Here is a 24387-nt window from a genome sequence, read left to right as displayed (position 1 = left end):
ATATTATGAGTGGACTTCACGTGGATCTAGTAACAGCTCTGCCCATGAGAACTTAAAAAGCTCTGAAGAATGTGAGAGTCTCTCAGTGTGGGTTGGCCCAGGAAAACTCTGCCTTGGGTTATCCAAACCCAAAGGACATGAGAGTCCTCCAGTGTGGACACAGGTTGCCCACAAAGACCTTGTCTTGGGCTGTCTTAAGGACGTGAGGGTGTCACGGAAACCCACGGAAAGGGGGAAAAAACCTGCCTGGGGCCTGGCCCAGTGGCAATCTCTGGGAGTTGTTCACCTGTGGTAAATTGGGTCGGTGTTGTTTGCGAACCACCAGCAACAAGCTTACAGCTCCTGAGTGTAGAAGTGAGGAATTAATGCAGGATGCAGTCCGGTTGGTCCTGGTCCTGAACAGCAGGGGACTCAAACTGGGAATCAGCCCCAGGAGTCTCTCATCTGCTGTTCCTGGTCAGGGAACCATATGATAGAACTGTGGGGGATCGGCGGCTGAAAAGATAAGAAGTATGAAATACAAATGACCTTTATTTTGAGAATGCAGGGAGAGACACCCCCAATCCCCTGGAGCGTGGCATCTCCACCCCGGGGTAGGGATCTCTCCATGGAACACGTGGAGTGAGGCACATAAGTAGCCTCAGCCTGGGGTGGAACCTAAGGGGGCATCAGGGATGCACAGGTAGCCCGGTGGTCTTTGTTTGGCACCAGAGGTAAATTCCTAGGGGTGAGGGAGATAGGAGTCACAGGTAAATTCCTAGGGGTGGGGAAGATAGGAGCTCCTTGGTTCTGCCTCTAAGGCTTTACCGGCTAGGGTGTCCTGTCTGGGCCAAAACCCTTTCAGCTACAACATTGAGACGAAGAAACTCAGGTGTCTTTGAGTCAGCAAAGTTGTTTTTGTCTGCTGTAGCAGGGACTAATTTGAACAGTTGAAAGGAGCTATGTTCTGGTGTTTTCTATACAACAATTCCGTCTATCCATGGGGGAGATCCCTAGCTACCAAAGACACACAGAGTATGGTAGATTGGATTTCATTTACTTACTAAAAGTGATTTGAGTGCATTTATTGGGAGCAACACAGAAATCAGAGAAAGCAAGTAATAGAGAAATAAACTTGGAGAGGTGGTAATCAACTATATTTTCTAATAATCCCTGCAGCATTCTCTGCATTAGAAACATCTTTTGCCCTTCAAAGCAGTCACCATAAAAACTACCTGGAAAACCCACATTAACTGACACCCTATTGCACAAACTTTTTCTATTAGTTTGCAGATTGCTGGCGTCTGGTTCTTTTTGTTTATATCACTGTTGTAGTGTGTGCTGTCTTAGAGTACTATTCCCTGGAAATTCGTCTTTGAAACAGTGGGATTCACCCCACCCCTCACCCCAAGTTACTTCGTTGGTGGCAAAATAACAATTGTCCCTTAGGAAATGAAGCTCATCACTATGGTAACTAATGAAGGTTGCATCATTCTAGGGCAGATTTTAAAAAGCCTGGATTTCACCATGGATAGATGCTTCATCTTATTTTATTCAGTAGCTTAGCAACCTGTGGTATAGTGTTTGTCGCCACCCCCAACCTTCTCTGTTCTCCCAAGAAAGTGACCTGTATGTTTATGATAATGATTTTATTTTCTGTACCAAAAACCAGGACACATTCTGTGTCTAGAGAAGGACTGTTCTGTCTCTCTGGTCCACTTTGTGGTCTCTCTACAACGCTTGGCTATTGATGCTATTCAATGGTTTGCTGCTAGCCTGCTTTTCTTCTTACTCACTGATACCCACAGCTTAAGTACTGCGATTCCCAGATCTTCATTTTCAGCTCAGGTCTCACTCCTGAACCCTAGGTAGGTTGTTCATTTCACAATAGCCCTGAATAGGCTGTGTCCAAACTCAGGCATATTAAAGATGAACTCAATGTGCCTTTCACAAAAATCATTTATTAGTGAATTATACCACCACACAGCACCTCAAGCCAGTCATTGCCCAGATCCCATGTTTAACTTTATGAATGCTCTCAGATTAGTTTTTTAGGCCCTCATCTGTTTGTCTTTCTTACGGTTTCCTTTTTTTTTTGTACTGGGTGTTGGCAAGTGCTCTGCCTTAGTCCCCTTATCTTTGGGCCTGGTTTAACAGGCCGTACCCTCCAGACCCATTACTTTAGAGTTACTGGGTCTTTCTGAGCTCTCCACAAACAAATAGAAAAGTAAATAATGATTTTATGATTGGTTCCTTAATATCAGTAGCTCCCAGTTCCCTCAGAGCAAAGTTCATTCTCTTCTACATGGCCTGCAAGGCCCTCAGTGGCCTTTTCCTGCTCCTGTGACCAGGTCTGCTTCTCACATGGCTGCTTGTTCTTTCATCTCCTCTGGTGCTGCACCAGCAAGAATGTGCTCCTATCCCTGCTCCACTTTGTGCTGACAGAAGCCTGTTCGTCCTGCATTCCAAGTCCTTCTTCTCTAAAAGGCTTTCTCTGGTACTGGCTAACTCCAGACGCCATACCTTGTCCATTACTGCCTACTTCATCCAGCCTGATGGAGTGGGCACTTGCCTTGTGTTTCAGCAGGTTTGCGTGCATCTTCCCCAGTAAGGTGACCTCTGCTAGTTTAAATATCTCTCTCTGGCTCCTGCTCCTGCTCCCTCTCTCTCTTTCTCTCTGTCTCTCTCCTTCCTCTGTCTCTCCCTCTGTCTCTGTCTTTGTCTCTGTCTCTCTGTCTCTCCCTGTCTCTCATACTCCAGGCTGGCCTTGAACTTGTGGCAGTCTTTCTGCCTCGGCCTCACAAATGCTGAAATTACAGACGTGAGCCACCATGCCAAGTTTAAATGTATGTGTTAATCAGTTATTTTCTTCATCTTCCTTTTCTTCCTTCCTTTCTCTCCTCCCTCCCACCTCCTTCAAACCCAGAATTTTGCACATACTAAGCACAAGCTAAGCTACACCTTCAGCCACAGTTGTTACTTTGTGAAAAATTTTTTAAGGAAATTTACTATTAAAAGCTTTTTGTGTTTTGCCTTTTAAATATAATTTTCAAAACATTTCAAACTTCTAATCATTGTAGAGTTTTCATGTATTCAGGGCATTTCTAGCCATCCAAATTATACTTTATCTCTAGGATGTGCTTTTTTTTTTTTCTTTTATAAGCAGCTGTTATGTCATAGGAAGTAAAAGTAACAGATTTTTTATAATTTTATTTTAACTGTAAACATTTATCAGTTGCCCTTGATACAAGTTGCTTTGGAAGGTCTGTATGCAGTGAGGGTTTCAGGTATGTGTAGAGGTGTATCAGGAGCTGTTATTTCTTTAGAAAACTTTGTTTCTATTAGAAAGAAATACCACTAGATTTTGTTTGCTAGTCTTGTACCTTGCAATTTTGCTTAATTTATTTCTTACTTTTAGTAGGGCATTTTTTGATAAGCATATATGAATTCTTTAGGATATCCCATAAGTACAATTGTATCTTCCACAAACTGAAGTAGGTTTAACTTCTTTTCTATCTTGGATGCTTTTTATTTCTTTTATTTGTCTGATTACCCCAAGTAGGATTTCAAATAGTACAGGATAACAAGTGACAAAAGAGGGCATTCTCGTTTCTGATTTTTAGGGGCAATGTTTTTATTCTTTAACCACTATTATTACTTCACAACTTGGGGTTGTGCAGAGAACGCGGCATTTTATTGTGTATGTAACTGGTCTAGTGTTTCTCCTGCTGCAGTGGTACCTAGGTCCTCATCGTTCATTGTTCAGAAGACACAAGAACCAAAAACTATGAGTATCCAATTAGTTGTTTTGGCTGGAAAGGTTAGTAAATCAAGAGGCAGTCATACAGGTTCTACGTTATGCATCAAGTACTAAACAGAAGACAAAGTTTTTGAGTCTAAATTCAGCGAATTTCAAAGCATTCCGGTACCAAAGTATGACTGTGTTTATAAGAAACTTACTGGATAGATGGGAGTGTAAGGATCCAACACAATTTAAAACTGATGACTTAAATAATCTTTTTAGATGTCCTGTTGTCCGAGATAAATGCAATCTGAGATAAATGTAATGTGTTTTTTACTCCAAGGGTAGCTTAACGGTGTAGAATAAAGTGTGTGGCCTCTATGATCTCCTGGTTATTTGAGTGTTTCTTTCAGTTTTTATGTGCACTATCTCCTCGGGTCTCTAACGTTCCTTAGCCTGCTTGCTATGTTTACCTTGCAGATGTATGCTGACGATGGCATGACCAGTGTAACTCGTGGTTGGCCCTTTTGGTTGGTTAGAACTTGCTGGTACTCCCCAGCTAGTTCAGTGTGTTTGGCTTCTGTTCTCATGGGTGCTTTGTGTCTTTCAGGTCTACTGACCTGCCATTTCATCCAGCCTTTGCTTCAGAATTACCTGCTCCACAGGGGCCCCCTGATTCTCAGAGTTTACCATATCTTGATCAGGAAAAAGTGTCCCTTAGGATAAGTGGCTCATATGATTATGGTCTTGCTGTGTAATTCTGTTAGTGTCAGATGCTGCATCCTAGTTCATTTGATCTCTGCATTTTATTAGTAAAACCTAGAGATTCCTCAGGAAATTACTAGTGATAAGGGCAATGGTTAGACACTTGAAAAAGCAAAACAATAAAAGTAATTTTCTAACACTATCACAATTAGATGTGTGTGTATACAAGTACATATATGAGGAAGAGCTTTAAAGAGTTGTGCAATTTTATGTACAAAAGTCCTTAAATTTAAGGACTAGAGTTTTTAGAGAGGGTATATATATTATATATGATGAAGCTACATAGCTATTAAATGTAGTTAAGATACAGTATTATGCTATGTTAAGAGACTTGCTTTATGTATCTCACCATTCTTCCATGACTAAAATGCTGTGATTTCATGCACATTTTCTCTTCTGTTGTAGGACAGTTCGTGTTTGGTTAAAGAGAGACAGCGGACAGTACTGGCCAAGCATATACCACGCAATGCCTTGTAAGTATTGGGTTTCTGTCCTGCAAACCAGACCTCTACTCCAACTGCTCTTCCTTCCTAGATTGCCTTCTCTATTTCCCTCTTTAGTAGGAAAGTCTAATTATAATGATAAGTGCCACTTTAAATCATTTTAGATTTTCTAAAGCTCTATGTAAAATAAAACTGTCCTGAAATTGACTGTATATTCATAGTATCTGAATAAAATTAATGAGAGAAGGACTATAGCACATAGGCTGTCTGATTGCAGCAGTTCTTGTTTCCAACTTTTTGTTCAGCTGCTTTGGAAAGTATGTCTTTAGACAATTCAAAATTTTGTCCAGTGATTACATTTGTAAAGTAAATATGTCTTTGCATTATTGTTACAGCATTTGTTGAAATTTAAGACATTCAACATTGAACATTCAGTTTTCAAAAGACTTTGCTTAGGATTAAAACATTCTGATTAGAAGTGGATCTCAATTGCCCAAGTTCTTAAAGGATCCAGCAACCCTAAACACTTCACTTAGCAGTGTTTCTTAGACTGTCCCACTGGCAAAAGTTCCTTTATAGGTAGATAACTAGCCCCTCAAATTAGCAAATTTCTTCCTATCTAGTGTTTTAAGTTCTATTCCATGTTTATTTTAGTGTAAAATTATTTAAATTCATTATCAGTTGCATTATACATTTTTCTTCTTTCTCTTCAAACCTTAATTAAAAATTGGCACTCTAGGAAAATCTTCTAGGTCTGTTGTTTGGGCTCATTGCCTCTGGCTTGCTGTGTGTATACCCCTCATCCCTGGGTGTGTATATCCCAGTATTAGAAGTACATGCCACTATATACAACTCAGATAAATTAATGCTAAATTATAGATGTGATTAAGTTTGTGCCTCTGACAAAAGAATGCTCATAATAATTTTGCCTGTTTATGAACAAATTATTAAAAATGCAGTGGCTTTCAGTGATTTTCTAATTATCTTTGGAGCTTTGCATGGCTTTAGAATTTACAGTAAATAGGTGACAGCCACAAAGTTGAGGCAAGTATTCATTTCTGGAAAGAAGACACTTCTTGGAATTTTGACTACTAGATTTTCTCTTTACAGTTGTGCTGCCAATACACACTGTTACAAGATTTAGGCCCAACATAACAGGGCCTAAACAAGTTCATCAAAAAAGATGAACTTGTTAAGTGATGGCTGTGATAATAGTGTAGGAAAACAAAAAGGAAACAATTCTCTGATTTTCTGCCCCAATTTTTAAGTGACATTTTCTGATATTTCTTTGATTTGCTTCTTCTTGACACAGTATCTAACAAGAGAGAGAGGAAAGGCTATCACCCAGCAAGGTTGGTAGCAGATGAAATGATTTCTGTAAATTTCATTGTTGGATGCTTCTGCTGATGGTGCATAGATAAAAGGGGGAAAATATTGTTCTTCACAGTTGCTCAGAAATTAGTTTTTATGTTCTTAGGAATCTTATGTGTTGATATGACTTAGTAACTAACCTCTGAGCAAGAATATAGGCTTTGTTTAATCTGAGAGAGACGTAATCTTATTGAGAAGGAAGTAAGCTACTCTTTGGTTAGAGAACCTGAAATAGATTTGCGTTTCTTGGGGACTGTTTTGCAGTGTTTTATTGATAAATTTTGTCCAGAGGTTATGCGCTATTATGCTTATATAATGGTTATGTGTGAAAGGTTCTTGCCTCAGTGGAAATTATGGCGGTGGTCTAATGAGGCAGAAGGCCAAAGCCGGACCGCCTACCACTTCCTGCTTCTTCCCCAGCTCCTGTTTGTGCCTAAAGAAAATTCCAATTGGCTGCTCAATACTGCAGTAAGCCACCCCAATCGGAAATTTTATGTATGTCCCATGCCCCATGTTTCCAGCAGAGAAAGCCAGGCCCCGGTGGTCGTGGAGTTCTCTCACATCCTTAGAATAAAGACTGTTTTTTACTTTATATTCTCCCTTTTATCGTGCCGAAAGCCCTATCAATGTGTATTATAAAACAAGTAAAAAAGGAAGTGTATAAATTGAGAGGCTATAAAATGGGCAAAAGACAGATGTAACCATGTTGCATGTTTACACTAGTAAATAATTAGAAATATTCCCAATACAGAAGAAAATATTTTGAGCATTTAAAAATATGGCATATTTATTTCGTCCACTAAAATACACCTTCCGTATTTAAGGTGCTGAGAATTGAACCCAGGGCTTTTGCACTGAGCTACGTCTTCAGCCCTGTTTTTATTTTTTGAGGCAGAGTCTCACTAACTTGCTAAATTGCCAGAGCTGGGCTTGAAGTTGTGATCCTCCTGCCTCAGCCTCCCAGAGTACTGAACTGGGATTATAGGTGTCTGCTAACATGTGTGCCTTAAAATACCTTTTAAATACTGTATTTGTTATGTTCTTAGCAGCAGAGTAGATGTTTGGTAACTCTGGGAAGAGAGCTGGAGGCATTGTTTAAGAAAGAATTAGTGAAGGCAGAGTTTAAAACAAGAGTCAGCCTGAAAAGCAGGGTGTGAAGAGGCTGAGTAACCCCTGAAGGGATTAGCAAACAAGAGAAAGCAGGCACTTCAAGATAAACATTAGCACATTGGAAAGTCTTACTCTTTGTCTTTTCTAAGCCTCTCCTCCTTCCCCTGAAGAAAGGAAACCAGGAAAAACCAGATTGGCCTGCTTAAGGCTGTTTGCCATTGAGACAGTATGGTTTTCTCAGGGATGTAGCCTTTGGACCACAAGGTGCTAGTTTCAGCCTAGGCTGTTCCTACTGAATCAGGAATATATAATCCAAGAGTTGTTAGGCTCCAGCTCTGTGAGCAGATACACAGTGAAAGCTGGTATGCAGGAAAGGAAGAACCAGGGACTGTACATCTCCCCTTCACAGGAAGAGAAGGCCTAAGCAGGTGCCTGAAGGTTTTCCTCCTGCTCCTGATCTTCCTACTGCCACCCTGAGCCTGGCTGGGCGTCTGCCTTGCAGTTTGAGAGAGACTCCTCACTCCTACTGGATAGATAGGCTCGGTGTGCCACAGTGGCTTTCCCTTAGCTGTAGCTGCAAATCTGTGACCAATCCCTGCCTTGACTGTGTGCCTCCTGGGTCTCATCTTTTAATTTCTCCTGATTCTGTGTGCTTTTAACAGAGAAAGGACTGAGCCTCGACCCTATTGATGCCACTGTGGTGTTGAGCTGAACGTAATCTGGGAAAAGTGACAGTATATAAAGAAGGAAAGCAGAAAGTAATACTTTTAACCTCTGTTTTCATTGTACAATTCGCCCAACAAATGTTGAGTGTTCTTCCTAACCGCACTTTACAAGGGATTAAGAACACAGGGGTTAACACAGCACTGAGTCTCCACCTCCATGCTGTGCACAGTCTGGGGGAGGCAGAACCGTGACAGGGGAGTAGCGTGATGGGGACATGGTCACAGAGACTTCTGAAGAAAGTCCATTTTAAACCCTATTCTCTAACGTTTTTGTTCTGATTTTGTTTTGGTGCTAAGGATTGAACCCACAGTCTTACTGAGAGTAAGAACATTTCTGTCACAGAGCTATACTCTCAGCCCCTCTAGTGAATTTGGGGTGACTGCTGACTTGGTTTGTAGTTTCTTACAAACTAGGTGATTTTATGGACAATTGAGAATTCAGAGCAACTCTTTATCGAATATCCTTTCAAAACAAAATATTCTCTGCGTGTAGCTAATATAATCGCTGCTACATAATTGCCTGTGACACTTATTATCAGTTTACAACCTGCCCACCTGGGACCCTATCTTAATTTGCAAACTAGAGAGAGGCCTTCCTCAGAATACTGAGTTGAGATTTTAGTTGCAGCAATAAATGTGATTATTTGTTCCAGAGTTCTTATAATATTTCAGTCAACACATCTGCATCACACTACGGAGAAAAAGCAAGGAAAAGAACAAGCATTCCTATTTTCATGGTTGGTTTCATGGTTAGATTTACGAAATAGGTTTGCCATGCCTGGGGTCAAACAGAAATCTGAGTGTAAACCCAGGTGGCAGAGGGTGGAGATTATTCTTTCTCTGTGTGAAGATTGGGTGTCACGCTGAACTTTATTGCCACTTTCTCTCCTGAGAATAGAGGACAGGTAAGTCACTTTGGCTGCCAAAGATGTAGTGACTAGGAGGCTGGAGGAAGTGAAATCTTCGGGCTGGGCTGTGTTAGACAGCTGGAAAACCACTGTGGGCTCTGTTGTTGCCTGGCTAGGTGGGTGAAATTTACTTGGCTCCTAAGTGGGAGTTTGTCCCCAAAGCAAAACAGAAGTCATTTTTTCGAAGGTGGTTACAAATCAATAGCCATATCAAGCATAGTGGTAAATGACTTCCTTTGTCACCTCTGCACCTACCTGGTGTGATGGGATGACAAGTCCAGTCTGAAGTTACGGTCAGGCCTCCTTACTGTCTGCTCAGCTAATGTGAAGGGTGTAGGAATCTGAGTCTTCACTGACACTCCTAAGTTTCAACTGCTTGCTTCCCAGTTTTTATCAAGAGCTTGGTTGGTCGGTAGTGTGAATATCCGACTGAATTCAGAGTTCTTTCCACTTCTTGTGTCCTGTTAGTCCTCCCTTCACTATGCCCTCGGTTTCTACTGACCTGTAATCAGGGTGAGACATGCTGTTTGGCTGTTTTTGAAGTCTTTATGTCTGCTGTAGTACGCTACACCCTTTATCTGAGGAAGCATATTTTTCAGATGTGAGGCCCAGCAGCCTTATGCTGTCTGTAAGGTGGACTGCTGACTTGGGTGCCACAGTGCACTGGTGTGGTCCCAGTTAATCAAAGGTCTCCTGAGCACTGATCCTCTTATTGGAATGAAGGGGGTAGAGACTTGTCTTTTCCACTTACCTGAGTGACTGTGTAAATACAATTTTCTGCTTGTATTATGGGTAGAAAAGGTTGAGAGCAATAGCTTGAGGACCCAATATTGGTCCTTATGGGTAAGATGGAACACAGGATTTTGACAGTTTCTAACAAATCTTTAATTTTTTTTCTGTTCTTAAATTATATTTTCTTTAATCATGACTTTTTTTGCTAATTTCTATTGTTTCATTTTATTATATCTGCTTTTTAAGGCCATTTTAAAGTATTTATGAGGTGAGGAAAACAAATGCTCCACTTTTAATCCTGAAAGATAAACTGTCCATTTTCTTTATTCTCAGATTTGTGAAATACTGCGGTTATTAGATACATCCAGTAATTATTTGTACAATACTTTTGTGATCTTTGTGTTTACTAATATATGCAGTCATTCTGACATGAGTTACTAGGGAAAGTTGGCTAATTTGCAAGGTTATGACCAGGTAGGTCTCCTTTTCTTATTTGTTGGGGCTAGTCCGAAGGCAACAGATAACTTGAAATTGAAGATTTGGAAAATTAAGTTGATTAATACGTCTATATGCTCTATATCTGGAACAGAAATGAATTATTTTTTTATACAAGTTGCCAATGTAAATTTTTCCATTGATAAAGACTTTTGATAATTCAGAAAAATGGAGGTGGTTCCTGTGCTTCTTCAGCCTCTGCTGCTGAGTGTGTTGGAGTTTTGGGGAAAGTTTATATAGTAGTAAAGGTTTTTAAAATAATGAACTTAGCAGTTGAGTTTATATCAGGTAGTGATTGTTTTGGTTACTTACAGGCATCTTTAATTTAGAATGTTTAGATGACTTACAGGCTCTCATCTTTAAGTTTAGACTGGGAGATGGTGTGCATAATTGGGAAATGCTCATTATATTGTTTTAATTCATACTTTATTTCAAATAACTCCTTGGTTTGTGGTTGAGAAGTATATCATTCCATTTACTGATTTCTTTTTTACAGATTGTATTATGGAACCTTGTGTAAAAATAATTTGTATGTGTAAAAACAAATGATTAATTTTACTACTATTTGTGTTTTTAAAAAGTGATATAATACAGTTGATTCTATGTTTACTAAGGAACAAAACAAGACATTTTTGATTTTTAATAGAAATGAAGTAAAATACAGATATCTAAACTAAAAATATCAGGTATTAATTAATGTAAGTAAGCATTTATTTAGCATACTCTTATTTGATTTTCCTGATAGCATTTTAAAATTTACTGTAGCTGTATTACTTTATTGTAATGTAAAACTTGCCTAAAAGAATAAGTGGCCATTTCTAATTGTAATTAACTTTCCCGATGTTATTCAGACTAGACTAAAAGAAAACAATGATAAATGTTAGTTGAATGCTTAAAATATTTGATTTAAATAAAAAATGCTTCTTAATGTTAGGCACTAAAAATCCTTAATTAGAGATATGCTTAATGAAACAAAACATGGGTTGAGCACTACAAATCTTAAAAATATCCTAAGGGGCCAAGGGTTTAGCTCAGCAGTGTAAGTGCCTGGTTGGCAAACACAAGGTCTAGAGTTCAATCCCTGGTTACCCCCCCCCCCCAAATCCTAAAACAAATTAAGTGTGAGTGAAGTTCAAATTAATATGAATTCCTAAATCATGTGGTCTGTGAAATAGTGTGACTTCTTACCATGGGATCTTGGCACTTAACTTTACCAAGATGCCTTCAACACCCGCAGTTTTACTCAGAGATGTACTAGTTTATTTACTTTTTTAACTTTGAACCATAGAATCTTATGAGGAAGATTAGTGTCTAAATTAAGCTCTTCGTATTTTACAGCTGTTAGTGTGATTGAAATCCAGAGCTTAATCTCCAGTGAAACTTGTGTTTATTAGAGCAAAGTTCAGCCAGTCAGTCAGCACAAGACAGAAAACAAGTTAGCCATAAATGAAAGAATTATGGGTGTAAATAATAGAAATTGGAATTAGAAATTTTTCTCTCAAGTGGAAATCTTTTGAAAATGCTTCCTCTCAACCATCTTTTTTCTTTAAGCCAAAAAAAAAAAAAAAATTGTAGTATAACCAAATGAGAAATGTAAGTAGTCACTTTAATCTATTTAGTTATTATCACACTGAGTTAGATATTACTGTTTTGAGTCTCCTTTGTCTGGGGCTTAGATCTCTTCAGCTTTTTCGCCTTCAGATTACATGTTTATTAATATAATCACCTCATATTGGGGCCTTTTGTTTTAGTTTTCCCTGAACCTAAAGATGAATATCTCCCTTCCATTATAAAGACTTAATTTTTTTTTATTTTTTTAAATTTTATTTTGAAAGTAGTAAAATACAACAGAATAAGACAGTATGAAGCCAACTAAGATCGTACAGTGAAATTGATACACAGCTTCACAGCAGGTTACCGGGATAACAGTAATAGGTATCACAGTATATTTTGTTATCTTTACAATAGTTGTTCTTTCAATCACGTATATCAAAATAAAATGAAATATAGAACATTACAGAACTTATCAAAACAGACTATTGAATAGAGCAGTAGCATTAATCAGAATAGAGCAAAACAGTAATAAAAATATTTGTCTTCAAAGAGATGGTAGAAGGAAATCCCCCTTAACTTCCCAGGAGATACTCAGATTTCTGGTTCCCATTTGCTAATGGGGGACAGGAGAAGGCCGGTAGGGGAAGTGGGATGATTGACTCTAGGCCGTGCACTAGTAGGTTCACTATTGCTTAGCAGGGAGGCAGGCTGGTTGCTTGGTTTCCCAGCTTTGTAAGTTCTAACATGGTGTGGATCTCAGGAGACACTGCTGGTTCTCCCCCTGGAAGGGCCACAGTCTGCCACACTGCAGCCGCTTACTAGGGAGGGGAGCTGCTTGCTTGATTTCCCAGCCTCCTAAGTTCCAACATGGCGCGAATCTCAGGAGACACTGGTGGTTCTCCCCCTGGAAGGACCACAGTCTTAATTTTTAAAACCTCGTATGTTGTGGAAGTGTTTAAAGATAAGACCGTGGAAGGCCATGAAAGTCAAAAGTCCTGATACTAATGTTGGAGAAGAGAGGTCCTGTTTCCCACAGGCCTGCAGGCATTTTATTTGTACCTTTCATTATCTTGCTTCTTAACCCTTTGCCAGTAGACTTCTTTGACTGTCATCTAACCAAGACAAAAAAGGTAGATGGCAAATTTAGTTATCCCCCAAACACAAAAGGAATAATAAGAAATTGAAATGCAACAAAAACAAGACTATTGATAAGGCCTTGAATTTCACCTATTTGCTATAGACCTGAGCAGTCTTGGACCACCTTCATATGGCATCATATGTACTTGGGAAACTTGGCAAATGGGCGTACTCGTGTGATTGTCTGTCTTGCTGGAAAACAGCTAAAAGATGCGGGATGTGTGTGTGTGTGTGTGGGGGTGTATCTTCATGTTTTTATCATGGTGTATTTATTTCACTTGGAGCTCGGGGTTGCAGTTTTGCTCCAGGGAGGCAGTCGAGGGACATGTATTGTAGTTGTGAAGTTCTGGTCAGCCACTTCATTTACTCTTTAAAGAAAGCAGTATTAGGGTAGGGGGACAGAATAGCACCACGTTTAACCTGCACATTTAGCCACGGGAGAAATCAAGTATTTCTCTGTTGCCTTATGAATTGATAGTTTTATAGCATTTAAAGCAGAGTGTTGGGGAGTTGTTTGGTTTTTCGGGTTAATTTTGGTGAAGTACCCCATTTTTGCAACCTAGCCAACAATAAATGCCTAAATCATACTGTCTCGCCCTCCCCACGACCAGAAGGTTCCTTTTCTCATTCCACAGTTGTTGTCTCTACTTGAGTCTCATTTTGGCTCCCTAGATCATTCCTTTGATATTGCTGCTGCATGACTAGGAGCCCATTGTGTCTGGGCAGCAGTGCTAGCTTTTAGAGGTGACTTTTTTGTTAAGTTTTGGAAAGTAGAAATTAGAAAGACCTTATGGTAATCTATCTGCCTCTAACCTCCAAAGAAAAGATTTATTGTAGCAACAAATCTGGGCTCCTAAACTCTTCTGAATCTACTTCATACATTCTTGGCCTTATCAGGGGTTATGGTAACTAACCCAAGGCATTGTCCTGTGGGAATGCAATGGGTGGGCAGTGATTTGAGGAGCATCACAAAGTTTACCTATCAAAACCAAAAGGGGGAGGAGCCAGGGAGAGCGACAGGAGGGAGACAGAGACAGAGACAGAGATGCCTATCTTGTTTCCTGTTCTGTTTTTCCGTGATACTTTTTTGTAGCATAGCTGTATCTTTGGCAGTCCCTGAGAATTTATACCTTCTACTTCTGGTGTGCCCCTGTCTGGAATGTCTTGGGTTCAGGAAATAGAACAGCAGGAGTTTTGTTAAAACTTCTTTTTGGTTCCTTTATAAAAGAAAGGTCTTTTGGTTTTGAATTCTGCAACATTTTATTAATATACATAAAGTGATTTAAATTGAAAAGGTGAATTTGAGTTGTACAATTCTTGTATGTAGTTGATGGTAAGTATCCTGCATTTTTGTTGAGTAGTAATAAATATCATAAGTAGGGGAAGAACAGGAAAAAAGAAGTAATGATATAGACTTAAGGGTGGCTTATTCAGTTGTAAAGAAAGTCTTTAAGTCATGTTTTAAAATCAGTGGATTTTCCTACTATGGCATAGCTATACATGAACTCCAGATGAGTTCACAGAGAAAATACTTTCAGGCGGTGAGGTGGGCAGATAGATAATGTTATTCTTGGTTGGTGTTGGTATATAGCTGCTTGGGCTGTAATTAACTTTTGCTTCTTATACTCATGCTTAAATCTTTTTTTAAAAAATAAAGTTTATTGAAAAGCAACTGTACTTCCACTTCGTGCTTAAATCTTAAGCAATCATTAGATATTTAAAATTAATTTAACAACAGTAAAATAATAGTAAAAACAGTTAAAAATAATGCCACTCAAACATAAGAACTGTAGTTAGTTTTTCTGTGTGTACTTTTATGGGTGAATATATTTTACATAGCTGTATTCACAGTGTATTTTTTCTGATTTTTTTTGGCAAACATAGTTTTCCGTGTAATCATTAGATTTTAATTCTGCACACATATGGGATTATGAGAACTAGCATCTTAGAATTTATAGAAATATTGCCAAATAGTAAAGCCAAGGGAAAGTAAGAGTAAATTTCTTATGACAGTTTATTAAATACTACTTGATTGCTTTTTATCAGTAGATTGTAAGAATCTACTTTTATTTTCTACCTAAACAGAAGAAGATCTGTTGTACTGTTGAAAGTTTGAGGGGGAGATGCTTTCTTATATATTTTATTTTTAGAACATATCATAATGGAAATTGTCATTTTTAATTATGTCTTTGAACTTTCTCCAATTTTTTCCCATGTGACCTTGAGTGAGACATCTAATCATAACTTAAAAAGTGAAAATAACTGTTTTAACGCTGATCATGACTATCATGATGAGTAAGACCATGATTTGTAGGGCCACTGTAAGTGTGATAGAAAGAGACATTGATTTAAAAACTGTATTGGACATTTTAGAACAGCCTTTCAGGATGGGCCCCCATTCCAAGGAGCCAACATGGATAAAGCAGGCTTCTGGAAGCTGACTGTTTTGCCCATTGTTGCTGACCACAGGTAATTTTCTGGAACAGGGCCTAACTTATTTGGGCAGAGAGTCTTGTGGAACTGGGAGTCCCAGCTCAGAATTAGCACACAGACACCTGGTCTCTTTGTTGCAATGCCTCTCTCTCCCTTGAGCTGAGTCTCAGCTTGAGACAGATTTGCAGTCACTTTCAGCCAGCAGCCTCAGGCACATCTTCTGAATTATAGGAGTAAGAGACTCCTGTTAGTTCACAGATGCCTTCCTTATCACTTCTGAGGCAAATAAAGTTTTTTTTTTTTTTTTTACCAGTAGTGGATGTGTATGGGTATGGGAAGTGAAGGTGAAAAATAAGACCTTTGTTTTTGTCTCCTTATCAAAATGGGTAGGTTACACCTGTTGAATGGGATCTGAGTAGAAGAGAGATAGTGAGACCAAGCACTTTGGAACCTGCTCATTTTGAGAATGTTCTATTTCTTGTATTCATTAAAAGGATAATTTTTAAAAATTAGAGATTAGTTATAAGTTGACTATTTTTTGGTGAGTGGAAGTTAAATGAACATTATTTTCAGAAAATAATGGGGGAAAGTAGCCACACACCTTTAGCTAGTTAAGCACTCCTGAATTGATGAGAACTGTCATTTTGTTAATTTCATCAACATGTTCATTTTTTTCAGCTCCATGTTCATGCATGTCTTTTAACCCGGAAACAAGAAGACTGTCCATAGGTCTAGACAATGGTACAATCTCAGTAAGTACACATAAATAAGATTTCCAGCTGAAATACTTCTCTTCTGGAGTATGTATATGTATTGTGATAAGGTTTACTTATTAGTGTTTTCAAATTACAGAATCATTTTCTTGTTAAGTACAGTTGAAATGGCAGTGGAGCACATGATGGTGAGGGAAGAGATCCTGCATAGGGAGAGTTGTTAGTATGCTGACAAGGCTCAGCGCGACCTCCCCCATACTTGAGCGCCGGGCTAGATACACTAAGAGGCCAAGGAAAGAACTGCCTGGATCTGCATCAGTGAGAGCCAGCTGAAAGCCTGAACTTGTTCTGTGGTGACACTGAACTTTGATCAGATGACTAATCCCGGTGTATGCTCCCTACACTAGTGAATAACACAAGGGAAAAGCTCTCATCCATCTGCATGTCTGATCTTGCCTTTGATACTGTTTTCCTTCTGCTGCTTCTTGTCTTGTCAGCTCCCTCTAGCATGTGAATAGTGTTCTGTCAATTTTCAGGAATTTGGTAAAGAAAGAATAGATTCTAGGTTTTCGTGTATAGGATAGATCCAGATAAATATTAGACCCTTTGATTATAAACCTCCAGGGAACTGAAGTGATTAGAGATTGTAATTTCAGGTTTTATCTATCTTCTTCATATTCTCGCATACTGAATTTCAGCTAGTATATTAAATGTCCCATTTGGTAAAGTCTTTATTTGGTGAATTAACCAGTGTTGCTTTTATTCCTGGGCACAAGAGACTCTGTTTTAGAATTTGTTTCCTAAAAGGCCAAATTCTGAAAGACAGGATATAGTGGTACATTCTTCTGATTCCAGATACTCAGGTGGCTGAGGCTGAAAGATCAGGAGCTCTGGGCCAACGTAGGCCACGCAGTGAAACCCAGTCTCCAGAATTAAAAAATTGAAAAATAAAAGATGACCATCTTTTGGCCAACCTTGCCCTTAGGATAAAGGGTCTGAGGCACCTAAACCCTCATTTCCCAACTATATCCTCTGCCCTAAGAATGGAATTTCTGTCTCTAAAGAGCTCAGAGCGTGCTTCCAGGGTCTGCACGGGCCTTTGCCCTGAGTTGGTCTTTAGGAGGGTCGAACCAGTGAATGTACTCTTTAGCCCTGTGGAATAACTACAGGCAAGCAGTTTGAGCAAGTGGGACAGTGGTGGCAAACCTACAACAGGCATGTTGTTTTTAAAAGATGTTAATGTATGAGTTTTTCTAAACTAAAACCTCAGTATTCAGAGTTAATTGCAGTGTTGGCATTTTGTAGTAAATAAGTGAGTTTTGGGTTGCAGCTTGGACACTTGCTTCTAAAACGTTTGTCCTCTCGATAGTGGGAAGAGAACAGGGTGGGCTGGCTTCCCTGTCACCACAATGTGGTGTGGAACATGAGGGATCTAAGAGCATGTTCTTCCAGATAATTGAAGGTGGACTTGTCGGTATTGGGCTGTAACATCATATTTTATTTAATACATAAACTTGACTTGTAACTTCTAAATACTTAGATATGAAAATACGGACCCCTACCCACCAATTTGTAGCTTTATCCCAACCTCTACAAATGTTAGAGGTGGGCATGAAATTTTCTCATCTTTAGTGAAAATGTTTGTGTTGTGGCCTTGTGAAAATGTTAACAGTACTGTTAAATATAAACCAGTCTATTGACAAATATATTCTGTAATAGCCAGTGTATTTGGTAGGTATATAAGCTGTTCCTTAGGAGGACAGAAGAAAAGTTTATGATGCTGATGTTTGTCTATTTTAAGAAGAGCTATTTTTAAAAGGAGGGGTGTATGTAGGAAAATTTATTTCTGATAACTAAAGGGGAGCCCTTTGGAGTGGTACACATCTGTAATCCCCAAAATCTGAAAGGCTGAGGCAAGAGGATTGCAAATTAGAGACCCACGTGGAAAGCTTAGCATTGTACTGACACTATTTCAGAATTAAAAAAGGCAGCAGATATAACTGAGGGCATGGGTCTGGGTTCAAATTAAAAATAAGGGGCATTAATTGATATGTTAAATGAACTGAAGTGTTTGTTACAAAGAAAATCTGAAAAGAAGAGCTGCTATCTGAGTATTGGCTAGCAATTCACAGATTTCATGTGTATAATATTCACTGTCCCTGAAAATACTTACATGTGTGTTACATGTGGTTCTTTGAGTTTTTGAAATCAATACATGTGGTTAATGGGTGCTGATAAATGTAACGCTGAAAGCAAGAAAGGTAAGTACAATAAGTTACGGGGAATTCTCGCTGCTCACTGTACCGAAGAGGAGAACCCTTTTATCTTAGCCATTCCAATTAGCAGGTGAAACTGCCAGTGAACTGGAGCATCAGTCAGGTTTGAGGAGCCTGAATGATATTAAATAATTTCCTTAAAAGTGCCTAATTTGTGTTGTTAAGGAAAATAAATTATATATTCTACCTATACCCATTTGAAGACTTACAAAGAGTTAGGGAAAATACATTAAGAAAATATCATGTTTAAAATTCAGGGTTCTCATTGATCACTATAATAAAAGGTCCATGGCTAAAAACAGTTACATGTAGTGGTTTAATTTCTAGACATGAAAAATCCTATTTCAGAGAAAATATATACATTCTTTGTTTCTTGAATATAGCAAATGAACTTTAAGAAAAAATCCTGGTTAAATATTTTTAAACAAAGGATGAGATCATAAAACAATCTTTATTTAGTTTATTTTACTGAATAAAAAATACAAATCCCTGGCCCTAACAACTTAACTTTGCAATTGCTTCACCAGTGGTATTCTTTAGACGACATGGTCTGAAACTGTGTCATGTTTTTTTTTGTGTGTGTGTATAAACTTGTATTTGAGAAATTGTGTCATGTTATGTAACTCACAGTGGTGTCTTTCTCTGCAGAATTCATAAAACAGGGAATCTGTATCATAAGTAAGAAAAGTTATGCAGGCAGAGACTTTTGCTGTAACAGAGAAGAAATACCCTACTCCACAAGCTTTAAGAAACAGGAGTAGCTTCTATAAGGGACTATATTACTTTTTAAGTAGAAAGGAGAAATTACTTCTTTGAAAATGTAATATGTATTTTGTATCTTCTAGAAGGAAATCCAAGCTCTTCAGGGCTATTTTTATTATCAGAGACCAAGATTTCGAACTCAAAGTATTTTATTATACTCAAAAGATATTACCAAGGTATTACCATATTTGTAACAGTCCTTATACATTTTCCTCCCTTGGTCACAGTTTTGTTTTCTGTAATTTTGGTTACCTTTGATCAATCATGAACTAAAAATATTAAATATAAATTCTAGAAATAAATAATTCATTTGTTTTATGAACTGTTCTATATTACTGTTAGTTGTTAATCTTATTCTATGCCTAATTTCTAAATTAAACTATAATAGGAATATTTTGTGTGTACATATAGGAAAAATCAACATATACCTTGGTACCTCAAATTGTGAACTTAATTCATCCATTGATTTTGGAGACAATGGCCACATTCATGTTCCTCGCTCAATGTTGAGTTCTCAAATGAAAGCAAAATTTTACCAAATGTTTCTGTTTGTAAACCAAATTGCTTGTGAACAGAAGCATTTGTGAACCAAGGCACTATTTCTTTACCAGATTGAATACACTCCATGGTTACAGGCATTCAGTGGGGGTCTTAGAAGGTATCCCTTGTAAATAAGGAGAGAATTGCTGTATTTCCCTTAGAGCAAGATTGCAGTATGTCACTATTTGATGTATTGATTTCCTAGGATTGCCATAACAGAGTACCACAAACTAGGTGACTTAAAATACCAGTTTATTTTTTCACAGTGCTAGAATCTAGCTAGAAGTCAGAAATCAAAGTTTGCCAGGGCCATATCTGTCAGAAGCATGTTAGGAAGACTGCTTCTTCTGGCTTCTGGAGGTTGCTGGCAATCCTTAGCATTCCTCAGCTCACAGATGTGTCACTCCAGTCCTTACCTGCATTTTTACACCATTTTCCTCTGTGCCTTCACATGGCCTTCTTATAAAGACACTGGTCATCCCTGATACAAAACAAACAGATGCTGGCCATCAAATTTAGGGCTACCCCTAATCTAATATGACCTCAATTTTTACATCTTCAAATTACCTCTTTGCAAATAAGATCAGATTCTGAGATTGCAAAGGGATTTGCACTTTGGAGGACACTAATTCAGTATGCCTTGTAAATAATATCCCTATAAGGTTTTCTGGCAGTATTCCAACAATTGATTAGCTGTGGAGTATGCCTCCAGGAAGTATCCAGAAATATTAAAGAGGATGAAAAAATTCTCTTGAGAAAGATGAGGTTAGCATTCAGAAAGACCTTAATTCTTCTGTATGTATTGGTATCCTCCTCTAGGTTGAGTGGATAGGCTAATACTCCTGATAATGGTAGCAGAGCTAGGAGTTCCCCATCCCTGGACAGATTTTGTTAGTATTATGCCCTGCTGATTTCTTCTAACTAGGGCACAATTTCTTCTAACAAGGGCAAGGAATTGGCAAATGTGGTCACTAGTGACTTGGAGGCGATCAATGGGAGTTTATATGTCCAGCAATTTTTTAAAAAATGGGATGTGGGGAGGGAAGAATTTGAACATTTAATTCAAAAAGGTGTTTTGATGAGTTGTTTATTATTGTGAATTATAACAAGCCTATGAGGACCACACCAATATGATGTTTACGTTATGCAGTGATGACAAGTGCAAATAGCCTGTGATTAAAGCGTGTCAGCTGTCCCTGAGTTGAATGTATAGTCATGCCGGAGAGGAAGAATTTCAGGAATGTGGACATGCTTCCTGGAGAAGTGGTGTCTTGAAAACCTTCACCTTGCTCAGCTTAGGAACAGCAGTGTTCAGCTGACTTCCACTTGCCAGTCATCATGGTGGAACCCAGCATTTGCACTTACAGGATAAGTGAGGTTATTTCTTGCTTTCCAGGATTTCTAGTGTGGTAGCATTTATTAGTAAGATCCTAATCGTGAGAACAACAGAGAATGAATTTTGGGGCATCTGCATTTCAGTTTTGAATTTTTGAAGACTTTCTTGATCCAGCTATCATACTGATTCAGAAAGTCTTCTGAATCAGTCATACTAATTCAGAAAGAGTAATGTGGGCCTAGAATCTTCAATGTTCCCTCCTGTTTAAATATTATAGCCCCATTGCTAGATACCCTAACTTCTGCTTCCCTCATTTTATCATGGGTTTTACCTAAAATACTACCATTTCGGAATTATCTCATCATTTGAATTAACTGGAGTTCTCAAGTGAGTTCATTTTGTACACTGTTAGGTAGTCCTCTTCTGATTTTGTGATGATAAGTTACAATGAATTTAACATGTATGTATTTTAGGTATTGGAGGTATGCTTAACAGAAAAATAGTCCTAGCAGATCAACAAGCCAGTTGCTTACTATTTATTCATGCAGTATAGTTCACTGAATGTGGTTTCATCTTAAGAATATTGTAGGAGTTGTGCTTTTATCATTGGTGTGAGTCATAAACTGTTTAGGAACCTGTCAAAGCAAACTTCTGTCCTCCAAGGATGTCATTTGTACATGGACCCTTGTCATTTTTTGCTCATTACCTGCATGGTTACTGAAAACTTGCTTAAGCAGTACTGAATTCAGTTGCCAAGAAAATTGTTTGACTTCAGATTATTTTAGGGCATCTGCATTGCAGTTTTGAATTTTTGAAGACTTTCTTGATCCAACTGTCATACTGATTCTTTAGCATGAATACCCATCTCATATTTTAAGTTAGGGGAAATAGCAACATTTTGTGACAAAGAACACCTTAAGTTCATGAACACCAAACCAACACTCCACAATATTTTTAAGAATGTCCTAGACAAAGAACAATACCTGCCAGTAATAATTTTCCATGTAAATGGAAATTATAAGACTCAGATTGACAGACTGGATAAAAAAATACATGGATTTGGTGCTATCAAGAGACTCATCTAACATTTTTTTCTTTTTTCTTTTTTTTTTTTTTTTTCTTTTTTTGGTACTGGGGATCAAACTCACGAACTTGGTGCTAAGCAAGTGCTTACACCACTGAGCTAAATCCCTGACCCCAAGAAAAGATTTATAGACCAAACAATACTTAAGTACCAGGATCTAAACAGCAATAAGAGTAGCAATTTTATTCTCAGACCAAATGGATTTTAAGCTAAAAGTGATTAAAAGAGCCAAGAAGGTCACTGTGTTTTAGTTTAAAAAAAGCAATTCAGTGGATCAAGAGATAACAGTTGTAAATGTATATGCACCAAATATTGGTGCACCCAACTTTAGGATTTTTTTGTTTTGGTTTGGGGAATCTAACTCAGGACCTTGTACTTGCCAGTCAGGCACTGAGCTGCTGAGCTGTATCCCTTGTCCTGGTACACCCAACTTTATAAAATAACACTACTGGACATAAAAGATATAAACACCAACTCAGTCATACAAGGAGACCTCAATACCCCACTTTCACAAACAAACAAAAATTAACGAAGAAATGTCAGCTGAACCATACCTTCAAACAAATGAACTTAATAGATACCTATAGAGTATTCTCCCCTGCTATAACAGAACACACATTTTCCTTAGAACCATAGAGAACTTTCCACAAAAGACTACAGTGGAGTCCATAAAGCATGCATAATAAAAATGAAAATCATCCCAGGTCTACTATCAGGTCACAGCACACCAAAGGTAGAAATCAATCTCAGAAGGCACCACAGAAATTTCACAAACAGTACAACATTAGGTAACCTACTCCTGAACACTCAGTGGGTCACAAAAGAAATCAAGAAAGAAATTAAACTTTAATTCCTAGAGTCAAGCGATAATGTTAGTACAACATGTCAGAATCCATGGGACACAGAGAAAGCAGTCCTAAGAGGAAAGTTTATTGCTGTGAATGTTCACATTAGGAAAACAGAGTGAGCGCAAATAAATAATCTAATGATGCACGCACCTTGAGGTCTTAGAAAAACAAAAACTGTCCAAACCTAGTACTAGGAGGGAAATCATAAACATTAGAGCATAAATTAATGAAATTGAAACAAAAAGTACAAGGAGTCAGTGAATTTAAGAGTAGGTTTGTTGAAAGAATAAACAAAATAGGCAAACCTTTGCCAAAGTTACCAAGAGAAGAGAAAGAAAGACCCATATCAATGAAATTAGAAATCAAGAAGGTGAATTACAATAGCTACCAGAAATTCATTAGTAGCTACTATGAAAAATTGTGCTCCAAGAAACTAGAGAATCTTAAACAAAGAAAGGGCAGATTCTTAGGTACATGTATTACCAAGACTGAACCAGAAAGACATAAATACTCTGAACAATCCAGTAATAGGCAATGAGATTGAAGCAGTAATAAGAAATTACCAACTAAGAAAAGCCCAGGACCTGATGGATGACAGCTAAATTCTATAAGAACTTCAAGGAGGATAAAATGCCAGTACTCCTCAAACCCTTTAATCTAATTGAAAGAGAAGGCCACTCATTACTGGAAACTATCATTACCCTGTTGCAAAACTAGTCAAGGACCCAACTAAAAAGAAAACTACAGTTCAGTCTCCGTAATGAACATAGATACAAGAATCCTCAACAAGATATTAGCAAATAATGCAACAAGTCCTCAGAAGATCACATATCATCCCAGGGATGCAAGGATGACTCATCATACACAAATCAGTACATCATAGAAACATGGACAAAAGTCACATGATCATCTCCATAGATACAGGGGAGAAAAAAAAAAAATCTGTGAAAGACCATAGAAGATCTAAGGACCTTAGCTCAATCTGATAAAACCCATTTGTGAGTAACCTCCTGCCGACATACTAAATGTAGAAAAGCTGAAAGATTTTCCTCTAAAATCAGGAACAAGACAATACCCACTCTCATCCCTTCTGTTCAATATTGTATTCAAAACATCAGCCATAGCAATCAGGCATACGCAAGAAATAGAAGGATTATGTATAGGAGAAGTACTCAGGTTATCATTATTTTCAGGTGAAATTATCCCTTACATGGAACACTCCAAAAGTTTCATCTAAAAACTCCTAGAATGAATAAACAAATTCAGCAATATGGCAGAATACAAAAGTCAACACACAAAATGAGTAGCATTCCTGTTCACAGTGATGGCAAACCTTTTAGAGATGAGTGCTTGGACTGCAGGCCAAAACCTACTTATTTATCACAAAGTGCCAACACTACAACTAAACCTGAATACTGAAATTTTGGTTTAGCT

The 24387-nt window shown here is 38.1% G+C and overlaps 1 protein-coding gene across 2 annotated transcripts in view; it reads left to right on the top strand.

Annotated features, from left to right (window-relative positions):
- Positions 1-24387, top strand: part of Wdfy2 (WD repeat and FYVE domain containing 2) — a 150929-nt gene that overhangs the window by 53600 nt on the left and 72942 nt on the right. For both annotated transcript variants that reach the window (XM_003477444.5, XM_063232695.1), the window contains exons 2-3: positions 4892-4959; positions 16073-16146. In XM_003477444.5, coding sequence (XP_003477492.1) covers positions 4892-4959; positions 16073-16146 — 142 coding nt within the window. The remainder of the gene's footprint in view (positions 1-4891; positions 4960-16072; positions 16147-24387) is intronic.

The sequence above is a fragment of the Cavia porcellus genome, unplaced genomic scaffold (genome assembly GCF_034190915.1).
Source record: "Cavia porcellus strain 051 isolate PalLab524CR breed Dunkin Hartley unplaced genomic scaffold, mCavPor4.1 scaffold_21, whole genome shotgun sequence".
NCBI classification, from domain to species: Eukaryota; Metazoa; Chordata; class Mammalia; order Rodentia; family Caviidae; genus Cavia; species Cavia porcellus.
This window is presented reverse-complemented; position numbering and strand designations above follow the sequence as displayed.